Below are 21,375 nucleotides of genomic sequence, written 5' to 3'. Positions count from 1 at the left end.
CTGGAGTAGAGAGAGTTTGTCCTGGCAGTTGAGGAGCATTCGGATCTATAGGTCAGCATCGACAGTGTATGAAATGGTACCACTCCCCGAGAGGAGTGGAAGAAGGAGAAAAACATTTGAACGGCAATGAAATGACACCGGTTAATTAAAATATTAAATGTTGTTGATAGGACAAGTAGTCTTTATCAGAGGATAATGTTCAAGCTGCTAGAGTTGCTGTGGGTTTATGTTTCTGTTCCTAACTGGTCTGACCATAAGCCATTTGAAAGAGGAACGTTTTAAGCCTGGACTTAAATGAAGAGACTGTGTCGGCCTCTTTAACATGGACAGGAGCTCTACCTCCTACTGTGCTTTTAGAGACTCTTGGCACCACCAGAAGGCCAGCATTTTGAGAGTGAAGAGCTCTTGTTTGGATGAGATGTTTCTATAGCATCTTTGAGGTGGGAGGGGCCATGTCATTTATGGCTTTGTAAGTCAGGAGGAGGAGTTTAAATGTGACTCTAAACTCAACAGGAGCCAGCACCAGCGTAATGTGCTATCTTCTTTTAGGAGACGCAGGAGATGCAGAAGACGTTTTTCAGCATCGCTTTTAGGCCGGATTCTTCTGATTTTATCTATATTACGCAGATGGAAATAGTCTGTTTTACAGGATTGATTTATATGAGCTTTAAATGAGAGCTCCTGGTCAAATAAGACTCTGAAGTTTCTTACAGTAGAACTGGAGGCAACACTGACATTGTCCAGTGAGACTATCTGCTCAGAGAAAGAGTCTCGTAGATGCTTAGGACCAGCACAATGACCTCCAGCACAATGACCTCTTTTGTCGTGTTCAAGTTGTGTTTTTTATTTCTGTGTTTAATCTGTCTGGCTCTTCCGAGACCTGGTCTAAGAGTGTGATGTTTTTTATGTGTCTTTGCAGAGGCAGAGGACCGGGACATGGGCTGCCTTGTATCCTCCTTGGTGCAGCTCATGTGTGACCCCCACAGTCGCACACAGCTTGGCTTCCAGGGCCTGGTGCAGAAGGAGTGGGTGACGGGGGGGCACCGCTTCTGCAGCCGCCTCAACTATCACCGGGACAGCGATAAGGACGAGGTTAGGGGAGGCGGAGAGACTGGGACATTCTCTTTTAGTGTATTATACTGGGGTTGGGCTCGAATCACCTGGTGGCTGGGCCTTTGTCCACAGGGAGAAAGGATGACGTGTGGACTCACCTCCAGAGGGACTGTAACTATACAGGGGTTTGGTGCATAGAAGACTGGCTTATGTTTGAAGGCTGTTGCCTCAATGACCCAGTCCACAGACACAGCATCTAGCTGTCGGGACATGGAATGTCACCTACCTGGCGTGGAAGGAGTCTGAGCTTGTGGATGAGAGAGTGAGAGTTCTTGTCAAAACCTGTAATTGTCACTTGTCTGAGTTTAGACCTTAGACATGTCAGAGTGACAGAAGCAGAACACGCCCTTTTGTCTCAGTGAGAATCTCACGTCTTCTGTGATTGGCCGAAACCTCATGTGGGTTTGTTTTGTTTCCTTCTTCCGGTCAGTGCGTAGCACGTTACTAGAGCCAAATCTCTTGATCATTTGCTGCGCCGCGTCTTGCCGCAAAAAAGCTTTTCCAACTTTTTTGCACCAGCCGCGTTGGCGACGGCGACGCCCGCTCCCCGCGCTGGCCACGGCGCGCCGTGATCCCCGTGCGCACTCGCGTACTCCGCGCACGCACCCGCCACCTAATGTTGGCCTAAAGCTCGTTGCTGAGAGAGTTTTTTAGCATTTCTAAACAATGACTGCCACAGCGATGTATTGAAGCTTCAAAGCAACAAAAAGACAAAATGTAGGTTCAACCCCCCAAGACAAAAAATATTACGTCTTTTCAGCTTCAACCCATTTTGAGATGATCCCTTAGGAGTTCAAGTATCTCGGGGTCTTGAGCTTTAGGTGATGACCAAAAGGACAAGATCGCGGATGCAAGCGGTTGAAAGGAGTTTCCTGCGCTGGGTGATTAAGGTGCTCCCTTAGAGATAGGGGGAGGAGCTCACTCTCACAGGAGGAGCTCAGTGTAGAGCTGCTCGAGAACATGACCGTCCATGTCCCACGTAAATGTCCCACCAGGAAGAGACTCGGGACACGCTGGAGGGACCATGTCTCTCAGCTGGCCTGGGAACGCCTCAGGATCCCCCCGGTAGTCTGGACCTCCCGACTTCTGCCCTCATGATCCAGTAGTGGATAAAGCAGGCAAAGGGACGGATGTGTTATACTGTGAAATAATCTATGATCATAACAAAACTGGAATAGACAGGCAAGTTTATTTGTAGAGCACATTTCATACACAAGGCAATTCAAACACAGCAGGAAAAAAGCATTAAAATCACAAAGAAATTACAGAAACGGAAATACAATAAAATTAACTAATTAAAAACAATTTGAGTCATAAAAGAGAAGAGTGCAAAGAAAAATCCTTTCAGTCACAAACACAGCAAAACAAAACTGTTTTAATCTTAGATTTGAACATTGTCAGAGTAGAAGCCTGTCTCACATCTTCAGGAAGAATGTTCCAGATTTTAGCTGCATAAAACTGAAACACAGATTCTCCATGTTTAGTCCTGACTCTGGCACCAGCAGGAGGCCGGTCCATGTTTAGTCCTGACTCTGGCACCAGCAGGAGGCCGGTCCATGTTTAGTCCTGACTCTGGCACCAGCAGGAGGCCGGTCCATGTTTAGTCCTGACTCTGGCACCAGCAGGAGGCCGGTCCATGTTTAGTCCTGACTCTGGCACCAGCAGGAGGCCGGTCCATGTTTAGTCCTGACTCTGGCACCAGCAGGAGGCCGCTCCATGTTTAGTCCTGACTCTGGCACCAGCAGGAGGCCGGTCCATGTTTAGTCCTGACTCTGGCACCAGCAGGAGGCCGGTCCATGTTTAGTCCTGACTCTGGCACCAGCAGGAGGCCAGTCCATGTTTAGTCCTGACTCTGGCACCAGCAGGAGGCCGGTCCCTGAGGTCCTCAGAGTCTGAGATGGTTCATATGGCACTAACATATCCAAGATGTACTTTGGTGCTAGGCCATGGAGAGACTTGTACACAAGCAGAGCTGCTTTAAAGTCTCTTCTCTGAGCCACAGGGGGCAGTGCAGAGACCTGAGAACAGGACTAATGTGATGGTACTTCCTGGTTCTAGTCAGGACTAATGTGATGGTACTTCCTGGTTCTAGTCAGGACTAATGTGATGGTACTTCCTGGTTCTAGTCGGGACTAATGTGATGGTACTTCCTGGTTCTAGTCAGCATTCTGGATGTGCAAACTCTGACTGTTAGTCTTCTGGACAGTGGTGATGTTAGAGAGACTTCTGAAAGACCTCAATGTTACATGAAGGCTTTTCTACTACTGGCTAGTTCAGTCGAGTTGTGATGGCGGAGTGGGCATCGGTCAGGATGCAATGAGGCTGGATTGATCTTTCCTTTCCTTTATTGAAGATAATGAGCGTGCGTGTGTCTTGGTTGGTTGTAAACTGGGGAGGACTGTCTCATGTTGCACAGATAGTGTGGGCATGTTGTCGACACGTAGGAGGGAAGTGGCATATTGATTTATGCCCTCCAAATTCACTCTGGTTGTCTTTGCATCTAGAAGACTCACGGCTTGTTGCTCTCTCAGAGACCGGGTGACAAGCTTCTCACTTCTGTATGGCAGAATGTCAAGTTGCAGTAACTTTTCCACCTCACTGAAGAGCTCTGTTTGGGGGGATGCTAGGGTTGACTATGTTGTCGGATATGTAACGGGTCCTTGTAGTGGCCAACCCAACCTGGTCTTGACTGCGGAGTCACGGATGCCCCATGTAATGGTCTCACACCTTGTCTCACAGTGCACAGTGAGAGACTCTCTGGAATCCCCTGTAATTGCAGCCTTTGAATGGCTTCTTTTAGAAGAATTGTCCTTTCCAATCCATCATCGAGGATTGTGTGCTCGCCGTTCTGCAGCAGAACTTTAATGATCTTTAGGAGGACTTGGTTGCATCCTGCTCGCCAACCTAGATAGAGAACATCTGTGGATGTTTTGGACTCAAGCTCAGTTACCATTTGGCTTGCTGGTCTGGGTGCAGTTGAACGCAGGTTCACTTGATGCAGGGCCTCAAGATGTTTGCCTTTGTCTTGTCTTGCATTGCAGTCTAAGTTCACACTGAGCGGCTTGATGGTTCCGCCCACAGTGCCAGCAGTGGTTGTTGGACTGAAGCTCTTTCATTTCTTTTCGTTCTGCTTCTGTCTCTTGGGTTCTCGTCAGCTTTGTCTACTCCATCTCCATCCCCTCTTGAATGACCAGCTCATACTCCAACCACTCAGCAAAGTCTCGCAGTGATGGCACACTCTTCTTCTGTGGATAGAGGTAGCAGCTCGTAGTTCCTGAGGAAGTTTCCTGGAGAGTCTCGCCACATGAGACCCATCTTTGCCGAGCTACTCTAGCATCCCAACTAATGCTTGAACTCTTAGAGCGAACTTCCTGAACCCTGCCATGTCATTGGAGCGAATGTTAGGCTCATCCATCAGCTCTGCTCTTCTTTGTAGTGACAGGTGGTGTGGCTGACCGAAGTGCTTGATTAGAGAGGCCATGGTGTCAGTGTATGGACCAACAGAGTTACTGTAGGAGTCTGCAATCAGAAGAGCTTCTTCAAAGTGGAGATGATCACATAACACCTGATATTTAAATCTCCGTGTTAGAAGAAGTTAGAGAATATTGTCCAAAGCCAGTCTTAAACGAGCAAATTGTCTGTGATCAGCTCGTGTGAACTCTGGGATTGAGTCCCCTTGTGGTAAGTGGCAGAGTAAGAGTAGACAGTATGTTGTCCACCACTAGTACCGTATTTTGCGCAGGAAAAGGCCCACCGGATTATAAAGCGCACTATCAATAAATGGTCTACTATGGATACTTGTTCATATATAAAACACACCGGACTATAAAGCAAATTTATTTTTTAGCTATATATATATATATATATATATATGGAGATCTCTATTATAGTCAGAATCAGAGCGTTGCTTCTTCTGTCTCCACAGGCCCCGGTGTTCCTGCTCTTCCTGGACTGTGTGTGGCAGCTCTGGGCTCAGTTCCCGTCTCGTTTCCAGTTCACAGAGGACTTCCTGCTGGCGCTCCATGACAGTGTGCACCTGCCGCTCTTCTCCACCTTCCTGTCCAACTCTCAGAGGGAGAGACTCAAGAGGACTCAGGTGTTCTGCCTCATCAGCTCTAACTCACCTGCTTCACGCTGCATATGTGCAGTACTCTAAACTAAAATCTGCAAATGTAATCATCTGGGAAGGCTCTTGCTGGATTCAGTCAGAATGAAAAAATAAAGATGATCGGTCAAACAACGGAATAAGCAGAGAAATCAAACTTATATTAAATCTAGTTGCGAAAATAAAAGCCTTAAAATTGCAAATAACATCCAAAAAAGACCTTGCTCTCGCCTGCTGCACTCAGTTTCTGCCACCAGGGGGGGCGCGTGAGCCAAGAACCGCATTTCTTCTTCCTCCTCTTCTTTCTTTTTCTTCTTCTTTTTCTTCTTCTTTCTTTCTTCCCTCCCTCCCTCCCCCCTCCCTCCACCACCACCGACTTTATTCTCGTACAGTAACAGCAAGAGCCAGTCTCGATGGATGTGTGTGAGTTTGTGATGTCACAAAGGTCAAAGGTTAGGCTCTGACTCAAACTGTCTGATTTCCAGCATCTTGGCCAGTTGTACACACGAGTGGAGGGCTGGAGGGACCTGACCCTCGAGTCCAGGGACGGCTGTGACCCCGGCTGTGACCCCCCGCTGCCCCCTGTGTGGGACTGGGACCTGCAGTACAGCCAGGAGCGGCAGGCGGGCTTCACCCAGCCTGTGGCCAGCCCCGCCCCCGTCCAGCCTCTGCTCAACGGCAACCTCAACACCTGCACTGCACTCGCCCAGAACACACTGCGGGTACGGCACGCTGCACTCGCCCAGAACACACTGCACTCGCCCAGAACACACTGCGGGTATGGCACACTGCACTCGCCCAGAACACACTGCTCTCGCCCAGAACACACTGCACTCGCCCAGAACACACTGCACTCGCCCAGAACACACTGCTCTCGCCCAGAACACACTGCACTCGCCCAGAACACACTGCACTCGCCCAGAACACACTGCACTCGCCCAGAACACACTGCACTCGCCCAGAACACACTGCACTCGCCCAGAACACACTGCACTCGCCCAGAACACACTGCACTCGCCCAGAACACACTGCTCTGGCCCAGAACACACTGCGGGTACGGCACGCTGCACTCGCCCAGAACACACTGCACTCGCCCAGAACACACTGCGGGTATGGCACACTGCACTCGCCCAGAACACACTGCACTCGCCCAGAACACACTGCACTCGCCCAGAACACACTGCACTCGCCCAGAACACACTGCACTCGCCCAGAACACACTGCTCTCGCCCAGAACACACTACGGGTACGGCACGCTGCACTCGCCCAGAACACACTGCGGGTATGGCACGCTGCACTCGCCCAGAACACACTGCACTCGCCCAGAACACACTGCGGGTATGGCACACTGCACTCGCCCAGAACACACTGCACTCACCCAGAACACACTGCGGGTACGGCACGCTGCACTCGCCCAGAACACACTGCACTCGCCCAGAACACACTGCGGGTATGGCACACTGCACTCGCCCAGAACACACTGCACTCGCCCAGAACACACTGCTCTCGCCCAGAACACACTGCACTCGCCCAGAACACACTGCACTCGCCCAGAACACACTGCTCTCGCCCAGAACACACTGCACTCGCCCAGAACACACTGCACTCGCCCAGAACACACTGCACTCGCCCAGAACACACTGCACTCGCCCAGAACACACTGCACTCGCCCAGAACACACTGCACTCGCCCAGAACACACTGCACTCGCCCAGAACACACTGCACTCGCCCAGAACACACTGCACTCGCCCAGAACACACTGCTCTCGCCCAGAACACACTGCGGGTACGGCACGCTGCACTCGCCCAGAACACACTGCGGGTACGGCACGCTGCACTCGCCCAGAACACACTGCACTCGCCCAGAACACACTGCACTCGCCCAGAACACACTGCACTCGCCCAGAACACACTACACTCGCCCAGAACACACTACGGGTACGGCACGCTGCACTCACCCAGAACACACTGCGGGTACGGCACGCTGCACTCGCCCAGAACACACTGCGGGTACGGCACGCTGCACTCACCCAGAACACACTGCGGGTACGGCACGCTGCACTCGCCCAGAACACACTGCGGGTACGGCACGCTGCACTCGCCCAGAACACACTGCACTCGCCCAGAACACACTGCGGGTATGGCACACTGCACTCGCCCAGAACACACTGCACTCACCCTGAACACACTGCGGATACGGCACGCTGCACTCGCCCAGAACACACTGCACTCGCCCAGAACACACTGCGGGTATGGCACACTGCACTCGCCCAGAACACACTGCACTCGCCCAGAACACACTGCACTCGCCCAGAACACACTGCTCTCGCCCAGAACACACTGCACTCGCCCAGAACACACTGCACTCGCCCAGAACACACTGCACTCGCCCAGAACACACTGCACTCGCCCAGAACACACTGCACTCGCCCAGAACACACTGCTCTCGCCCAGAACACACTACGGGTACGGCACGCTGCACTCGCCCAGAACACACTGCGGGTACGGCACGCTGCACTCGCCCAGAACACACTGCGGGTACGGCACGCTGCACTCGCCCAGAACACACTGCGGGTACGGCACGCTGCACTCACCCAGAACACACTGCGGGTACGGCACGCTGCACTCGCCCAGAACACACTGCGGGTACGGCACGCTGCACTCGCCCAGAACACACTGCACTCGCCCAGAACACACTGCGGGTATGGCACACTGCACTCGCCCAGAACACACTGCACTCGCCCAGAACACACTGCACTCGCCCAGAACACACTGCTCTCGCCCAGAACACACTGCACTCGCCCAGAACACACTGCACTCGCCCAGAACACACTGCACTCGCCCAGAACACACTGCACTCGCCCAGAACACACTGCACTCGCCCAGAACACACTGCACTCGCCCAGAACACACTGCTCTCGCCCAGAACACACTGCGGGTACGGCACGCTGCACTCACCCAGAACACACTACGGGTACGGCACGCTGCACTCGCCCAGAACACACTACGGGTACGGCACGCTGCACTCACCCAGAACACACTGCGGGTACGGCACGCTGCACTCGCCCAGAACACACTGCACTCGCCCAGAACACACTGCGGGTACGGCACGCTGCACTCGCCCAGAACACACTGCGGGTACGGCACGCTGCACTCGCCCAGAACACACTGCACTCGCCCAGAACACACTGCGGGTACGGCACGCTGCACTCGCCCAGAACACACTGCGGGTACGGCACGCTGCACTCGCCCAGAACACACTGCACTCGCCCAGAACACACTGCGGGTACGGCACGCTGCACTCGCCCAGAACACACTGCGGGTACGGCACGCTGCACTCGCCCAGAACACACTGCGGGTACGGCACGCTGCACTCGCCCAGAACACACTGCGGGTACGGCACACTGCACTCACCCAGAACACACTGCGGGTACGGCACGCTGCACTCGCCCACAACACACTGCGGGTACAGCACGCTGCACTCGCCCAGAACACACTGCGGGTGTGGCATGCTGCACTCGCCCAGAACACACTGCGGGTACGGCACGCTGCACTCGCCCAGAACACACTGCGGGTGTGGCATGCTGCACCAGACCAGAGATGGGAGTTGTTTTTCTTTTTATATCTATTACATGTTTTCATAGTTTTCTAAAATGGCAAAATGGAACAAAACACGACACAGGGAGAGCAAAAAATAATACATGAGCATCACATGACATTAACCTGTTCCCATCCACCTATTCCCCCTGTGCACAATGGTTGGACACAAATGGTTATTGCTTATTAAAAGAGGATCTTATGTTCCACATGTGAGTGTGATGCATCATGGGAAAGCTTAGGCCTTCTAGTTTCTGCAGATGTGCACATGTCACACTGTCAGGGCTTCAGAACTTACACTACAGAAGCACAAACATGAACCAAACATCCTTTTTTTAGTCTCGCCTGAATATTGTCCATTTGTAAAGGTCCTGAGCAGGACATACTTCATTGTGTGCTTATGCTGTTCACTGCACATGCTGTTGTCATGACAACAACTGTGTCAAGTTTCAGGTCTCTAGGAACAGGCATTTTGGTGCTTTGACCTTTTTGTATCAAAAAGTATATTCAAGTGATCCAAATATGTGCCAACTGTGCCAAACTGTTTTATTACAGTTTTAGCTCCTCTATGATCATAAAACATACATTTTGATGTTTTGTTGGCCACTAATACTTATTATAACTGTTAAAAACAATGTATGTGAAAATGTGTAACTATGAGTTTTCCCATATTGAGGTTAAAAAAATATAATTTTTTTAATTAATTTTCGTATTGGTATAATAATACATATATCTAACAAAATGCTAATAAAATCAGAAAACGTGATGCGTAAAATCTAGTTGCCTCCTGCCTAAAAATGTAGGCTGACTGTCTTTACGCATGTGAATACAGAGGATTCTGTGTGAAGAAGCCCTAAGTCCCACCCACCATTTGAAAGGTATTCTTATTGGCGAGAATAATAAGTCAACCAAACTCTTCTACGTCACTGTTAGCTCACGCATTCTCAATGTAAACAGAGGAATTTCGTGCGTCGGAAGCAACGTTTTTTTTTTTGAGGCGGCTGTAAAAAACAAACCCGTGGACATTGGAGCAGGAGAACCAGAGGTTCATTGGTAGATGGTCTCGATTTTCAATGATTCCTTACGGACGGACTGAGCACAAGGATGTACAGAATTAAAGCCGTTTCCCCCGTCATAAACACAAACAGGACATGCGTTTGTAAAAGTTGAGACTTTCTCACAAACTATTGGCAATTGCTTCTTGGGGCGAATTATTCAATGTAAATCAATGACATATTCTGTCATATTCTATCAATGACACGTTCTGTTGAGAAAATGATGTACAACTTGCTGGTATTGACCACGAAAATAAAAGTGATGATGTAAGAGAACTTTTCTAATTTGGAAACTGCGCGCCGGCCACAGGTGGATGGTAACGGGTTAAAATCAAATTATGTAAGAATAAATCGCGGCACAGTTTGTCCAACATATATATAATATTTTGTCCAAAGTTTGTTCATCCATCCATCCATCCATCTTCTGCCGCTTTATCCGGGGCCGGGTCGCGGGGGCAGCAGTCTGAGCAGGGACTCCCAGACTTCCTTCTCCCCAGACACTTCCTCTAACTCCTCCGGGGGGATCCCGAGGCGTTCCCAGGCCAGCCGAGAGACATAGTCTCTCCAGCGTGTCCAGGGTCTTCCCCGGGGCCTCTTCCCGGTGGGACATGCCTGAAACACCTCCCGAGGGAGGCGCCCAGGAGGCATCCGGAACAGATGCCCGAGCCACCTCAGCTGGCTCCTCTCGACGTGGAGGAGCAGCGGCTCTACTCCGAGCTCCCCCCGTGTGGCCGAGCTCCTCACCTTACCTCTAAGGGAGCGCCCAGCCACACGGCGGAGGAAACTAATTTCGACCGCTTGTATCCGCGATCTTGTTCTTTCGGTCACTACCCAAAGCTCATGACCATAGGTGAGGTCAGAACGTAGACCGACCGGTAAATAGAGAACTTTGCCTTTCGGCTCAGCTCCCTCTTCACCACAACAGTCCGATGCAGCGACTGCATCACTGCAGCCGCTGCACCGATCCAACTGTCGATCTCACGCTCCATCCTTCCCTCACTCGTGAACAAGACCCCGAGATACTTGAACTCCTCCACTTGGGGCAAGGACACCCCACCCACCTGGAGAGGGCAAGCCAACCTTTTTCCGGTCGAGAACCATGGCCTCGGATTTGGAGGTGCTGATTCTCATCCCAGCCGCTTCACACTCGGCTGCAAACCGTCCCAGTGCATGTTGCAGGTCCGGGTTTGATGGAGCCATCAGGACAACATCGTCTGCAAACAGCAGAGATGGAATCCTGTGGTCCCCAAACCGGACACCCTCCGACCCCTGACCACACCCTCCGACCCCTGACCACACCCTCCAACCCCTGACCACACCCTCCGACCCTTGACTGCGCCTAGAAATTCTGTCCATAAAAACAATGAACAGAACCGGTGACAAAGGGCAGCCCTGAGGAGTCCAACATGCACTGGGAACAGGTCTGACTTACTGCAGTGATCACAGCTCCTGCTCCTGTCATACAGGGACCGGACAGCCCTGAGCAAAGGGCCCCGGACCCCGTACTCCCGGAGCACCCCCCAAAGGACACCCCGAGGGACACGGTCGAAAGCCTTCTCCAGATCCACAAAGCACATGTGGACTGGTTGGGCAAACTCCCATGAACCCTCGAGCACCCGATGGAGGGTATAGAGCTGGTCCAGTGTTCCACTCTGCTCCTCCTGAATCCAAGGTTCGACTATCGGTCGGATTCTCCTCTCCAGGACCTTGGAATAGACCTTATGGGAGGCTGAGGAGTGTGATCCCTCTGTAGTTGGAACACACCCTCTGGTCCCCCTTCATGAACAGAGGGACCACCACCCCGGTCTGCCAGTCCAGAGGCACGGTCCCCGAACGCCACGCGATGTTGCAGAGACGTGTCAACCAAGACAGTCCTACAACATCCAGATACTTTAGGTACTCAGGGCGGATCTCATCCACCCCCGGAGCCCTGCCCCCGAGGAGTTTGCGAACAACCTCAGTGACTTCAGCTTGGGTGATGGATGAGCCAGCCTCTGAGTCCCCGGTCTCTACTTCCTCTTCGGAAGACGTGACTGAGGGATTAAGGAGATCCTCAAAGTATTCCTTCCACCGTCCGACGACATCCCCAGTCGAGGTCAGCGGGCCTCCGCCCGCACCGTATACGGTGTTGGTGAGACACTGCTTCCCCCTCCTGAGGCGCCGGACGGTTTGCCAGAATTTCTTTGGTGCCGACCGATAGTCCTCCTCCATGGCCTCCCCAAACTCCTCCCAGGCCCGGGTTTTTGCCTCTGCGACAGCACGAGTGGCCTGATAGGCCTCCTTCTTCAGTCTGACGCCATCCCTTACTTCCGGTGTCCACCACCGGGTTCGGGGGTTGCCGCCACGACAGGCACCGGAGACCTTGCGACCACAACTCCGAGCAGCCGCATCAACAATGGAGGCGGAGAACATGGTCCACTCGGACTCAATGTCCCCAGCCTCCCCCGGGACATGGGAGAAGCTCTCCCGGAGGTGCGAGTTGAATACCCCACTGACAGAGGGCTCCACTAGACGTTCCCAACAGACCCTCACAATGCGCTTGGGTCTGCCAAGTCTGTCCGGCTTCCTCCTTCGCCATCGGATCCAACTCACCACCAGGTGGTGTTTCGTTGACAACTCTGCCCCTCTCTTCACCCGAGTGTCCAAGACACGCGGCTGGAGGTCAGATGACACGACAACAAAGTCGATCATTGACCTCCGGCCTAGGGTGTCCTGGTGCCATGTGCACTGATGGACACCCTTGTGCTTGAACATGGTGTTCATTATGGACAATCCGTGGCTAGCACAGAAGTCCAATAACTGAACACCGCTCGGGTTCAGACCAGGAAAGCCGTTCTTCCCGATCACCCCTCTCCAGGTGTCACTGTCATTGCCCACGTGGGCGTTGAAGTCCCCCAGTAGAACAACGGAGTCCCCGGTCGGTGCACTGTCCAGTACCCCTCCCAAGGACTCCAAGAAGGCCAGGTACTCTGCACTGCTGTTCGGCCCGTAGGCCGCCACAACAGTGAGAGACCTGTCCCCCGCCCGAAGGCGGAGGGACGCAACCCTCTCGTTCACTGGGGTAAACTCCAACATGTGGCGGCTGAGCTGAGGGGCTATCAGCAAGCCCACACCAGCCCGCCGCCTCTCCCCGCGGGCAACACCAGAGAAGTGGAGCGTCCAGCCCCTCTGGAGGAGATGGTTCCAGAGCCCAAACTGTGCGTGGAGGTGAGGCCGACTATATCTAGTCGGTATCGCTCAACCTCCCGCACAAGCTCAGGCTCTTTCCCCCCCAGCGAGGTGACATTCCATGTCCCCAGAGTTAGTCTCTGTGTCTGGAGATCTGGTCGCCGAGGCCCCTGCCGTCGACTGCCGCCCAGATCTCTCTGCACCGGCCCCTTATGGATCCTCCTGCGGGTGGTGGGCCCACGGGAGGGCGACCCCACGTCGCTCTTTCGGGCTGTGCCCGGCCGGGCCCCGTGGGGTAAGACCCGGCCACCAGGCGCTCACCATGGAGCACCCATCCCAGGCCTGGCTCCAGGATGGGGCCCCGGTGACGCCGATCCGGGTGACGTAAACTGCCTTGTTCGTGTTGTCATCATAGAGGGCTTCTGAACCGATCTTTGTCTGACCCGTCACCTAGGACCTGTTTGCCTTGGGAGACCCTACCAAGGGCATGAAGCCCCCGACAACATAGCTCCCGGGATCATTCGGGCGCTCAAACCCCTCCACCACGTTAAGGTGTCGGTTCAAGGAGAGGAAAGTTTGTTCAATTTGTCTTTTTTCAAATCAAGTCCGAATGTCATTTTTAAAGTCCAGTCCTTGGTCATCGGTTCAGTTTACGTCTACCATTTTTTGGGGGGACTTTTTCGCTGCGACTACAAGTATGTTCCAGAGGTTTCTATTTACTGTGTCCATGTCTGGGGGTTTGAGGCCCAAATACATGGATCTGAAGTCGAGTGGGATGATGAAAAAATGATGTCCAATATTTCTGAGCAACAGGACAATCCCAAATCGCATGGTAATAATGACCTCCTGGTGCCACAGTCTCTCCAGCAGTTGGACTTTCCTTGTGAATAATGATCTTCTCTATTTGTTTTTAATATATTTAGTAGAGTAGCTGTCCAAATTATTAATGCAGTTGTATCATTTAAATATTAATCCCCTTGAAAGTTTGGATTCAGAAGCCTTATAAATAAGCTTTTTCATCATCTAGGCGAGTTTTGGGCATATGTTTGGATTCCGTGGCCATGGTTACGTCTTTCCCTCAGACTCACCTGCACCTGTCGTTTGTCTCCCCTACAGTCGTTATGTCATGAGGATCATTCCCTAGGGCTCTGTACCCTCCTTTATCAACGGGTGTCAGTCTGACCTTGCCTTCTGGTCCCACCTCCTACACGATTGGAACGGTATTTGTTTTTTGACGACATCATCCAGTCCTGTGGTTTTCCACGGACGCTGCCGCCTCCTCTGGTTTTGGGGGGCGACAGTCTTCATCCTGGTGACCCAACACTCTGCACCCCTGGTACGTCATTGTGTCTCTCAGCAAATACTGCTGGTGGCCGCTCCACTCGCCCCGGACGAGAAGCGAGATCGGCCCCGGTTTCGCTCCGGAGCGAGTGGGACCAGCCAGGAGCAAGAGCGGCAATTGACTGTCCGTGTGGAGTCTGCTGCTGCGGGACGCTCTGCTGCGGGACACCCTGCTGCGGGACGCCCTGCTGCGGGACGCCCTGCTGCGGGAAGCCCTGCTGCGGGAAGCCCTGCTGCGGGAAGCCCTGCTGCGGGAAGCCCTGCTGCGGGAAGCCCTGCTGCGGGAAGCCCTGCTGCGGGAAGCCCTGCTGCGGGAAGCCCTGCTGCGGGAAGCCCTGCTGCGGGACGCCCTGCTGCTGCGGGACGCCCTGCTGCGGGAAGCCCTGCTGCGGGACGCCCTGCTGCTGCGGGACGCCCTGCTGCTGCGGGACGCCCTGCTGCGGGAAGCCCTGCTGCGGGAAGCCCTGCTGCTGCGGGACGCCCTGCTGCTGCGGGACGCCCTGCTGCGGGAAGCCCTGCTGCGGGAAGCCCTGCTGCTGCGGGACGCCCTGCTGCTGCGGGACGCCCTGCTGCTGCGGGACGCCCTGCTGCTGCGGGACGCTCTGCTGCTGCGGGACGCTCTGCACGTGCACGGGAACTCTCACCCGAGTCTTATGCACGTGTAGACATCTTTACAGAATACTACAAGAATCCACCAAGTTAGCAACACACGAGACAAGAGACATGAGTGTCTTCACGTTCAGGAGACATGAGTGTCTTTCACGTTCAGGAGACATGAGTGTCTTTCCGCTCTGTTTCAGGAGTGACAGGAGGCTCCGCCTTTATTATTTAAACAGCACGTATCCTTGCGCACAACAATATAGTGCCACATATGCAGTGGTAAACATCGCCCTTTAACAGTCCGTTAGGAGGCGGAGTGTAATTATCTCAGTCAGTTGATCCGGTCTAAAGATGGCCGCCAACTGAGCCGGATCAGTTTAGTCCGGATTAAACTGGTCAGTGGGAACACAGTGTCTCACCACATCTGCCTGTCTCTGCTCTACATAATTCCACTCTCTGAAGCCTCTAGTTCCCCTTGTCTCTACTTCATTTCTTATCTACTCCTGGTGCTTCATCTTCTGTCCCACATCTCTCCCCGAATAGAGGCCATTATTCCAGGCGTTGCAGCCGTCACGGCGTTTCCCTCAACTCTCCCTGTGGACAATATGTTCCAGTATCCTCTTATCTCAGGATAACATGTTATCCTCTTATCTCAGGATAACATGTTATCCACTTATCTCAGGATAACATGTTATCCACTTATCTCAGGATAACATGTTATCCTCTTATCTCAGGATAACATGTTATCCACTTATCTCAGGATAACATGTTATCCACTTATCTCAGGATAACATGTTATCCTCTTATCTCAGGATAACATGTTATCCACTTATCTCAGGATAACATGTTATCCACTTATCTCAGGATAACATGTTATCCACTTATCTCAGGATAACATGTTATCCACTTATCTCAGGATAACATGTTATCCTCTTATCTCAGGATAACATGTTATCCACTTATCTCAGGATAACATGTTATCCACAGCGGCCTCGCGTCCCTGCCATTCCATTCCCATAAAGTGAGCATTTACTCCCTCTTCTACTTCCTGTTTTTGACCATCAGGGCCACTTAGCGACGCAGACCCCAGGTTTTTGGGGGGAGATATCTAGTATTTATTATGGCACGCCCATAATTGCAATGTCTTCTGCCGGGGTCTGAGCGCCAAATAACCCATGTAATAATCTTGCTAAATGCTTCTTTCTGTTTTTTGTCGAGTCTCCCCGGGTTAAATGTTGATTGCATCATGATCACTTAAGTCTATTCCATATACATATTCTAATCACCACCACAGATCAGGGTTCCCTCAGAGTGGTTTGCATCAGGTCTATAATCTCTATAGAAGGTGATGTCACTCCCTGGTGGAGCAGACACAATAGAGTAAAAACCTTTCCATTAATAGTTTCCTTAATCAGTCCATATCTGCCCTTTTTGTCTTTACTTTCGAAACGTTTAGTTTTTTTCGGTTTGAACGCCACGCCCGCTTGAGTGCGATGATGACGCTGGGGAGGCGTGTCCTTCCATGAGGCCGACGCAGATTTAGGTTAGGTCTCCCAGGTGAACTTACGCAGGCTTCATTTCTTCTATTTAATGTCTATTTTCTCTTTCTTTGACTGTGTCTTTCACTCCCTGGTCTTGTTTTGTCTGTTCCGTTTGTATTTATAAGGCACAAAACTTCAAAATATAGCAAGAGTTAAACATGTTCTTACCAAAGAAGACTTTTTTTTGTAGGTTGGCAATTTTACAGGACGACTGCAGCTGATCCACGATGTAGCAACACAACAGGAAAATGGACCACATTACAGCCGTTTTTCAATCTTTACACTGGCTCATGTATTTATTGATGCATTTCAGGGACAGTCATATTAATAAACATTTATGTTAATATGCAAAGCATATACGCCTTTACATCAAGTTAGAACTATTTTATATTATATGGCACAGGCAGATCAATCATCCAAGTACAGACAAGACACACAGAGGCCTGCAGGGGGCTGCTCCTCTGGTTCTCCTGCTCCTCTGGTTCTCCTGCTCCTCTGGTTCTGCTGCTCCTCTGGTTCTGCTGCTCCTCTGGTTCTGCTGCTCCTCTGGTTCTGCTGCTCCTCTGGTTCTCCTGCTCCTCTGGTTCTCCTGCTCCTCTGGTTCTGCTGCTCCTCTGGTTCTGCTGCTCCTCTGGTTCTCCTGCTCCTCTGGTTCTCCTGCTCCTCTGGTTCTCCTGCTCCTCTGGTTCTCCTGCTCCTCTGGTTCTGCTGCTCCTCTGGTTCTGCTGCTCCTCTGGTTCTCCTGCTCCTCTGGTTCTCCTGCTCCTCTGGTTCTGCTGCTCCTCTGGTTCTGCTGCTCCTCTGGTTCTGCTGCTCCTCTGGTTCTCCTGCTCCTCTGGTTCTGCTGCTCCTCTGGTTCTGCTGCTCCTCTGGTTCTCCTGCTCCTCTGGTTCTGCTGCTCCTCTGGTTCTCCTGCTCCTCTGGTTCTGTTGCTCCTCTGGTTCTGCTGCTCCTCTAGTTTCTCCTGCTCCTCTAGTTTCTGCTGCTCCTCTGGTTCTGTTGCTCCTCTGGTTCTGTTGCTCCTCTGGTTCTGCTGCTCCTCTGGTTCTGCTGCTCCTCTGGTTCTGCTGCTCCTCTGGTTTCTTCTGCTCTTCTGGTTCTGCTGCTCCTCTGGGTCTCCTGCTCCTCTGGGTCTCCTGCTCCTCTGGTTCTGCTGCTCCTCTGGTTCTCCTGCTCCTCTGGTCCTGTTCCTCTGGTTTCTGCTGCTCCTCTGGTTTCTGCTGCTCCTCTGGTTCTGCTGCTCCTCTGGTTCTGCTGCTCCTCTGGTTCTGCTGCTCCTCTGGTTCTGTTGCTCCTCTGGTTCTGTTGCTCCTCTGGTTCTGTTGCTCCTCTGGTTCTGTTGCTCCTCTGGTTCTGCTGCTCCTCTAGTTCTCCTGCTCCTCTGGTCCTGCTCCTCTTCTGCTGCTCCTCAGGTTCTGCTGCTCTGGTTCTCCTGCTCCTCTGGTTCTGCTGCTCCTCTGGTTCTCCTGCTCCTCTGGTTCTGCTGCTCCTCTGGTTCTGCTGCTCCTCTGGTTCTCCTGCTCCTCTGGTTCTCCTGCTCCTCTGGTTCTGCTGCTCCTCTGGTTCTCCTGCTCCTCTGGTTCTGCTGCTCCTCTGGTTCTGCTGCTCCTCTGGTTCTCCTGCTCCTCTGGTTCTCCTGCTCCTCTGGTTCTCCTGCTCCTCTGGTTCTGCTGCTCCTCTGGTTCTCCTGCTCCTCTGGTTCTGCTGCTCCTCTGGTTCTCCTGCTCCTCTGGTTCTCCTGCTCCTCTGGTTCTGTTGCTCCTCTTGGTTCTGCTGCTCCTCTAGTTTCTCCTGCTCCTCTAGTTTCTCCTGCTCCTCTAGTTTCTGTTGCTCCTCTGGTTCTGTTGCTCCTCTGGTTCTGCTGCTCCTCTGGTTCTGCTGCTCCTCTGGTTCTGTTGCTCTTCTGGTTCTCCTGCTCCTCAGGTTCTGCTGCTCCTCTGGTTTCTTCTGCTCTTCTGGTTCTGCTGCTCCTCTGGGTCTGCTGCTCCTCTGGTTCTGCTGCTCCTCTGGTTCTCCTGCTCATCTGGTCCTGTTCCTCTTCTGCTGCTCCTCTGGTTTCTGCTGCTCCTCTGGTTCTGCTGCTCCTCTGGTTCTGCTGCTCCTCTGGTTCTCCTGCTCCTCTGGTCCTGTTCCTCTTCTGCTGCTCCTCTGGTTTCTGCTGCTCCTCTGGTTCTGCTGCTCCTCTGGTTCTGTTGCTCCTCTGGTTCTGTTGCTCCTCTGGTTCTGCTGCTCCTCTGGTTCTGCTGCTCCTCTGGTTCTGCTGCTCCTCTGGTTCTGCTGCTCCTCTGGTTCTGTTGCTCCTCTGGTTCTGCTGCTCCTCTGGTTCTCCTGCTCCTCTGGTCCTGCTCCTCTTCTGCTGCTCCTCAGGTTCTGCTGCTCTGGTTCTCCTGCTCCTCTGGTTCTCCTGCTCCTCTGGTTCTCCTGCTCCTGTTCTGCTGCTCCTCTGGTTCTGCTTTGTTATGGGGTTGATTTGAAACCATGGCAACTGTTGTTGAAGTGTTTAACTGCAGATGAGAGCTAAAAGCATTGTTCACCTCAACATTTCCATTCATTCATTCATTCTCTGCCTGTCTCCTGACAGGGCCAGTGGAAGGTGCTGGATTGTAAAGTCCTTCTGGAGCTTTCCCTCTCGTCTGCTGTGATTGGTTCTTCTGAAGTGAACTTTAGGAACAGGGTCATTGTTGGAGTTTGGTTCTGTTCAGATTCTGGGCGTGGGCTCTGGTTCTAGGTTCTCTCTGAGTGTTTAAGACGTCCCTCCTGTGTTTGTCTGCAGATCACAGACACCATCCCTGGCTCTGTGTTCCTCCTGTCCCGGGGCAGCTTCACCTGCCCGCCCCACCTGCCCCCCTGGCGCAGCGGCCATGGCTCAGCCGTGTACAGGAAGAGTCATCGGAGGGCGCCGTCCTCGGAGAATGTGCCAGGGCTGGAGCGGCTGCTGAAGGCCTGGGCTCAGGCTGAGTTTCCCCACAGCCTCACCACACACTTGGGCTCCCAAGGGCTCCTGGACCCTTATGAACCTCTGCTGCCCCTGTTGATGGGCCCCTGTATGGGCCTGTGGAGGCAGTGCTACCTTCGAGGGGCCATTCATGCACAGGTATGTGGCCTCGGCAGATCCTGAACACTGATGTAGGACATTGTGTAGATGACGGCGTGTGTTCCTCTGTGCAGGCCTTCTCCCACCCTCTGGCGCCTCCTCAGCCTCATCCTGTGGAGCGACTGGCCCAGGAGGTGCAGCACCTGTGGACCCGGCTGGCACAGGTCTCCAAGAACCCCTCGTCCCCTGAGAGTCCCACGTGCACAGACGAGAGGCGTGTCCATGGCAACCTCAACCAGAACGTCAACAACAGCACCTTCTTGTTCCCCGCCTCCACCAATCACCAAACACACAAGACCACACCCCATACAGCCTGCACCAATCAGCAGAGCTCCAACAGCCTGCCGCTCCAGGGGGCCCCTGCCTCCTGCCCCCCTGTCAGAGGGAACGACAGTCACAAGAGCACCTTCCTGTTCAGAACTGCCTCGCCATCAGAGACCCGGAGCAAGGAGCGTCCGAGAGCCCCCCAGACCAAGAGCAAACCCCCCGGGCCCCACACATCCTCCTGAACTCACCAGGGGGCGCTCTATCATCAGCAGCAATTTGTCTCATTAGCTCATTTTGTATGGTTGAATTTTTAATTATATGTGAGCCAGAACCAGGTCAACCAGAGGTTTACACTTTTAAATAAGACATTATTCTTCCTTATTTCTTCAGCTTTCAAAACCATGGCAGGTTTTTCAGCCAGATGTCCAACCTGCCACGATTCAGTCCATAATGTTGAGATGGATTTTCAGTAGAAGAAGTCGGTACTGTTGCCATCCGAGCTCACAAAGCCAATGTGTATTATTTGGAAGTATTATATGAAGATCACCTCTTTCCTGCTGGGGCCTCCAGTGTTCCTGCTGGGGCCTCCAGTGTTCCTGCTGGGGCCTCCAGTGTTCCTGCTGGGGCCTCCAGTGTTCCTGCTGGGGCCTCCAGTGTTCCTGCTGGGGCCTCCAGTGTTCCTGCTGGGGCCTCCAGTGTTCCTTCAGGGGCCTCCAAAGTTAAACGGGCTAAACTAGAGAAGCAGATCAGAGACATGGCAGATCATATTGTTGATTTAGAGAATGGCAATCACAGATGTAACTTGCGTGTGGTCGCTCTGCCAGAGAGCACCCAAAGGAGAGCACCCAAAGGAGAGCACCCAAATGAGAGCACCCAAATGAGAGCACCCAAATGAGAGCACCCAAATGAGAGCACCCAAAGGAGAGCACCCAAATGAGAGCACCCAAATGAGAGCACCCAAATGAGAGCACCCAAAGGAGAGCACCCAAAGGAGAGCACCAAAAGGAGAGCACCCAAAGGAGAGCACCCAAAGGAGAGCGACGTTTATGGAAACTTGCGCCAAAGCCAGGACCCCCTGGACGCTGAAGGGCCGATGCCTCGCAGCGACCAGAGACATGGAGTCTTTGTCCTGTTTCCGCTGGAGCTGAGGATGCAGGAGAAGCTGCTGCTGAGGCTGACTCGCTGCTTTCAGGATCCTGTCGATATTTGACGGATTCACTTTTTCAATGGACGGTACATGAACTTTAGTGTCACGCTCCTGTTCTTAATGAAGACACAGGTGAAAAGGGATTTTTGCAATCGACTTCAGGTCAGGATGTGGGTTCTTGGCTCCTTTTCTCTGCAGTTTGTTTTATATGTGTCACAATTTTGAGAGTTTTGTAGCAATGGAACGTTTGTGCGAATAAATTCAACACAGTTCAAACTGGGGGACCTCATTTTCATACAACAAAACTGGAAGTAGATATTTAAATGTGCCTGACTCACAAACCCTCA

At 52.6% G+C, this 21,375-nt stretch overlaps 1 protein-coding gene across 1 annotated transcript in view; it reads left to right on the top strand.

Annotated features, from left to right (window-relative positions):
• mtmr11 (myotubularin related protein 11) overlaps positions 1–20,296 on the top strand; it is a 59,267-nt gene extending 38,971 nt beyond the window's left edge. Inside the window, exons 13-17 of the mRNA XM_072461046.1 lie at positions 920–1,092; positions 5,039–5,209; positions 5,704–5,940; positions 19,294–19,614; positions 19,689–20,296. Coding sequence (XP_072317147.1) covers positions 920–1,092; positions 5,039–5,209; positions 5,704–5,940; positions 19,294–19,614; positions 19,689–20,123 — 1,337 coding nt within the window. The 3' untranslated portion in view covers positions 20,124–20,296. The remainder of the gene's footprint in view (positions 1–919; positions 1,093–5,038; positions 5,210–5,703; positions 5,941–19,293; positions 19,615–19,688) is intronic.
• Positions 20,297–21,375: the final 1,079 nt, after the last annotated feature.

The sequence above is a fragment of the Eucyclogobius newberryi genome, unplaced genomic scaffold, assembly GCF_026437365.1.
Source record: "Eucyclogobius newberryi isolate DKJ021-1_F unplaced genomic scaffold, fEucNew1.0.hap1 SCAF_3, whole genome shotgun sequence".
Taxonomy (NCBI): domain Eukaryota; kingdom Metazoa; phylum Chordata; class Actinopteri; order Gobiiformes; family Gobiidae; genus Eucyclogobius; species Eucyclogobius newberryi.
Note: the sequence above shows the minus strand (reverse complement) of the source record. Positions and strands in the feature narration are given on the sequence as shown.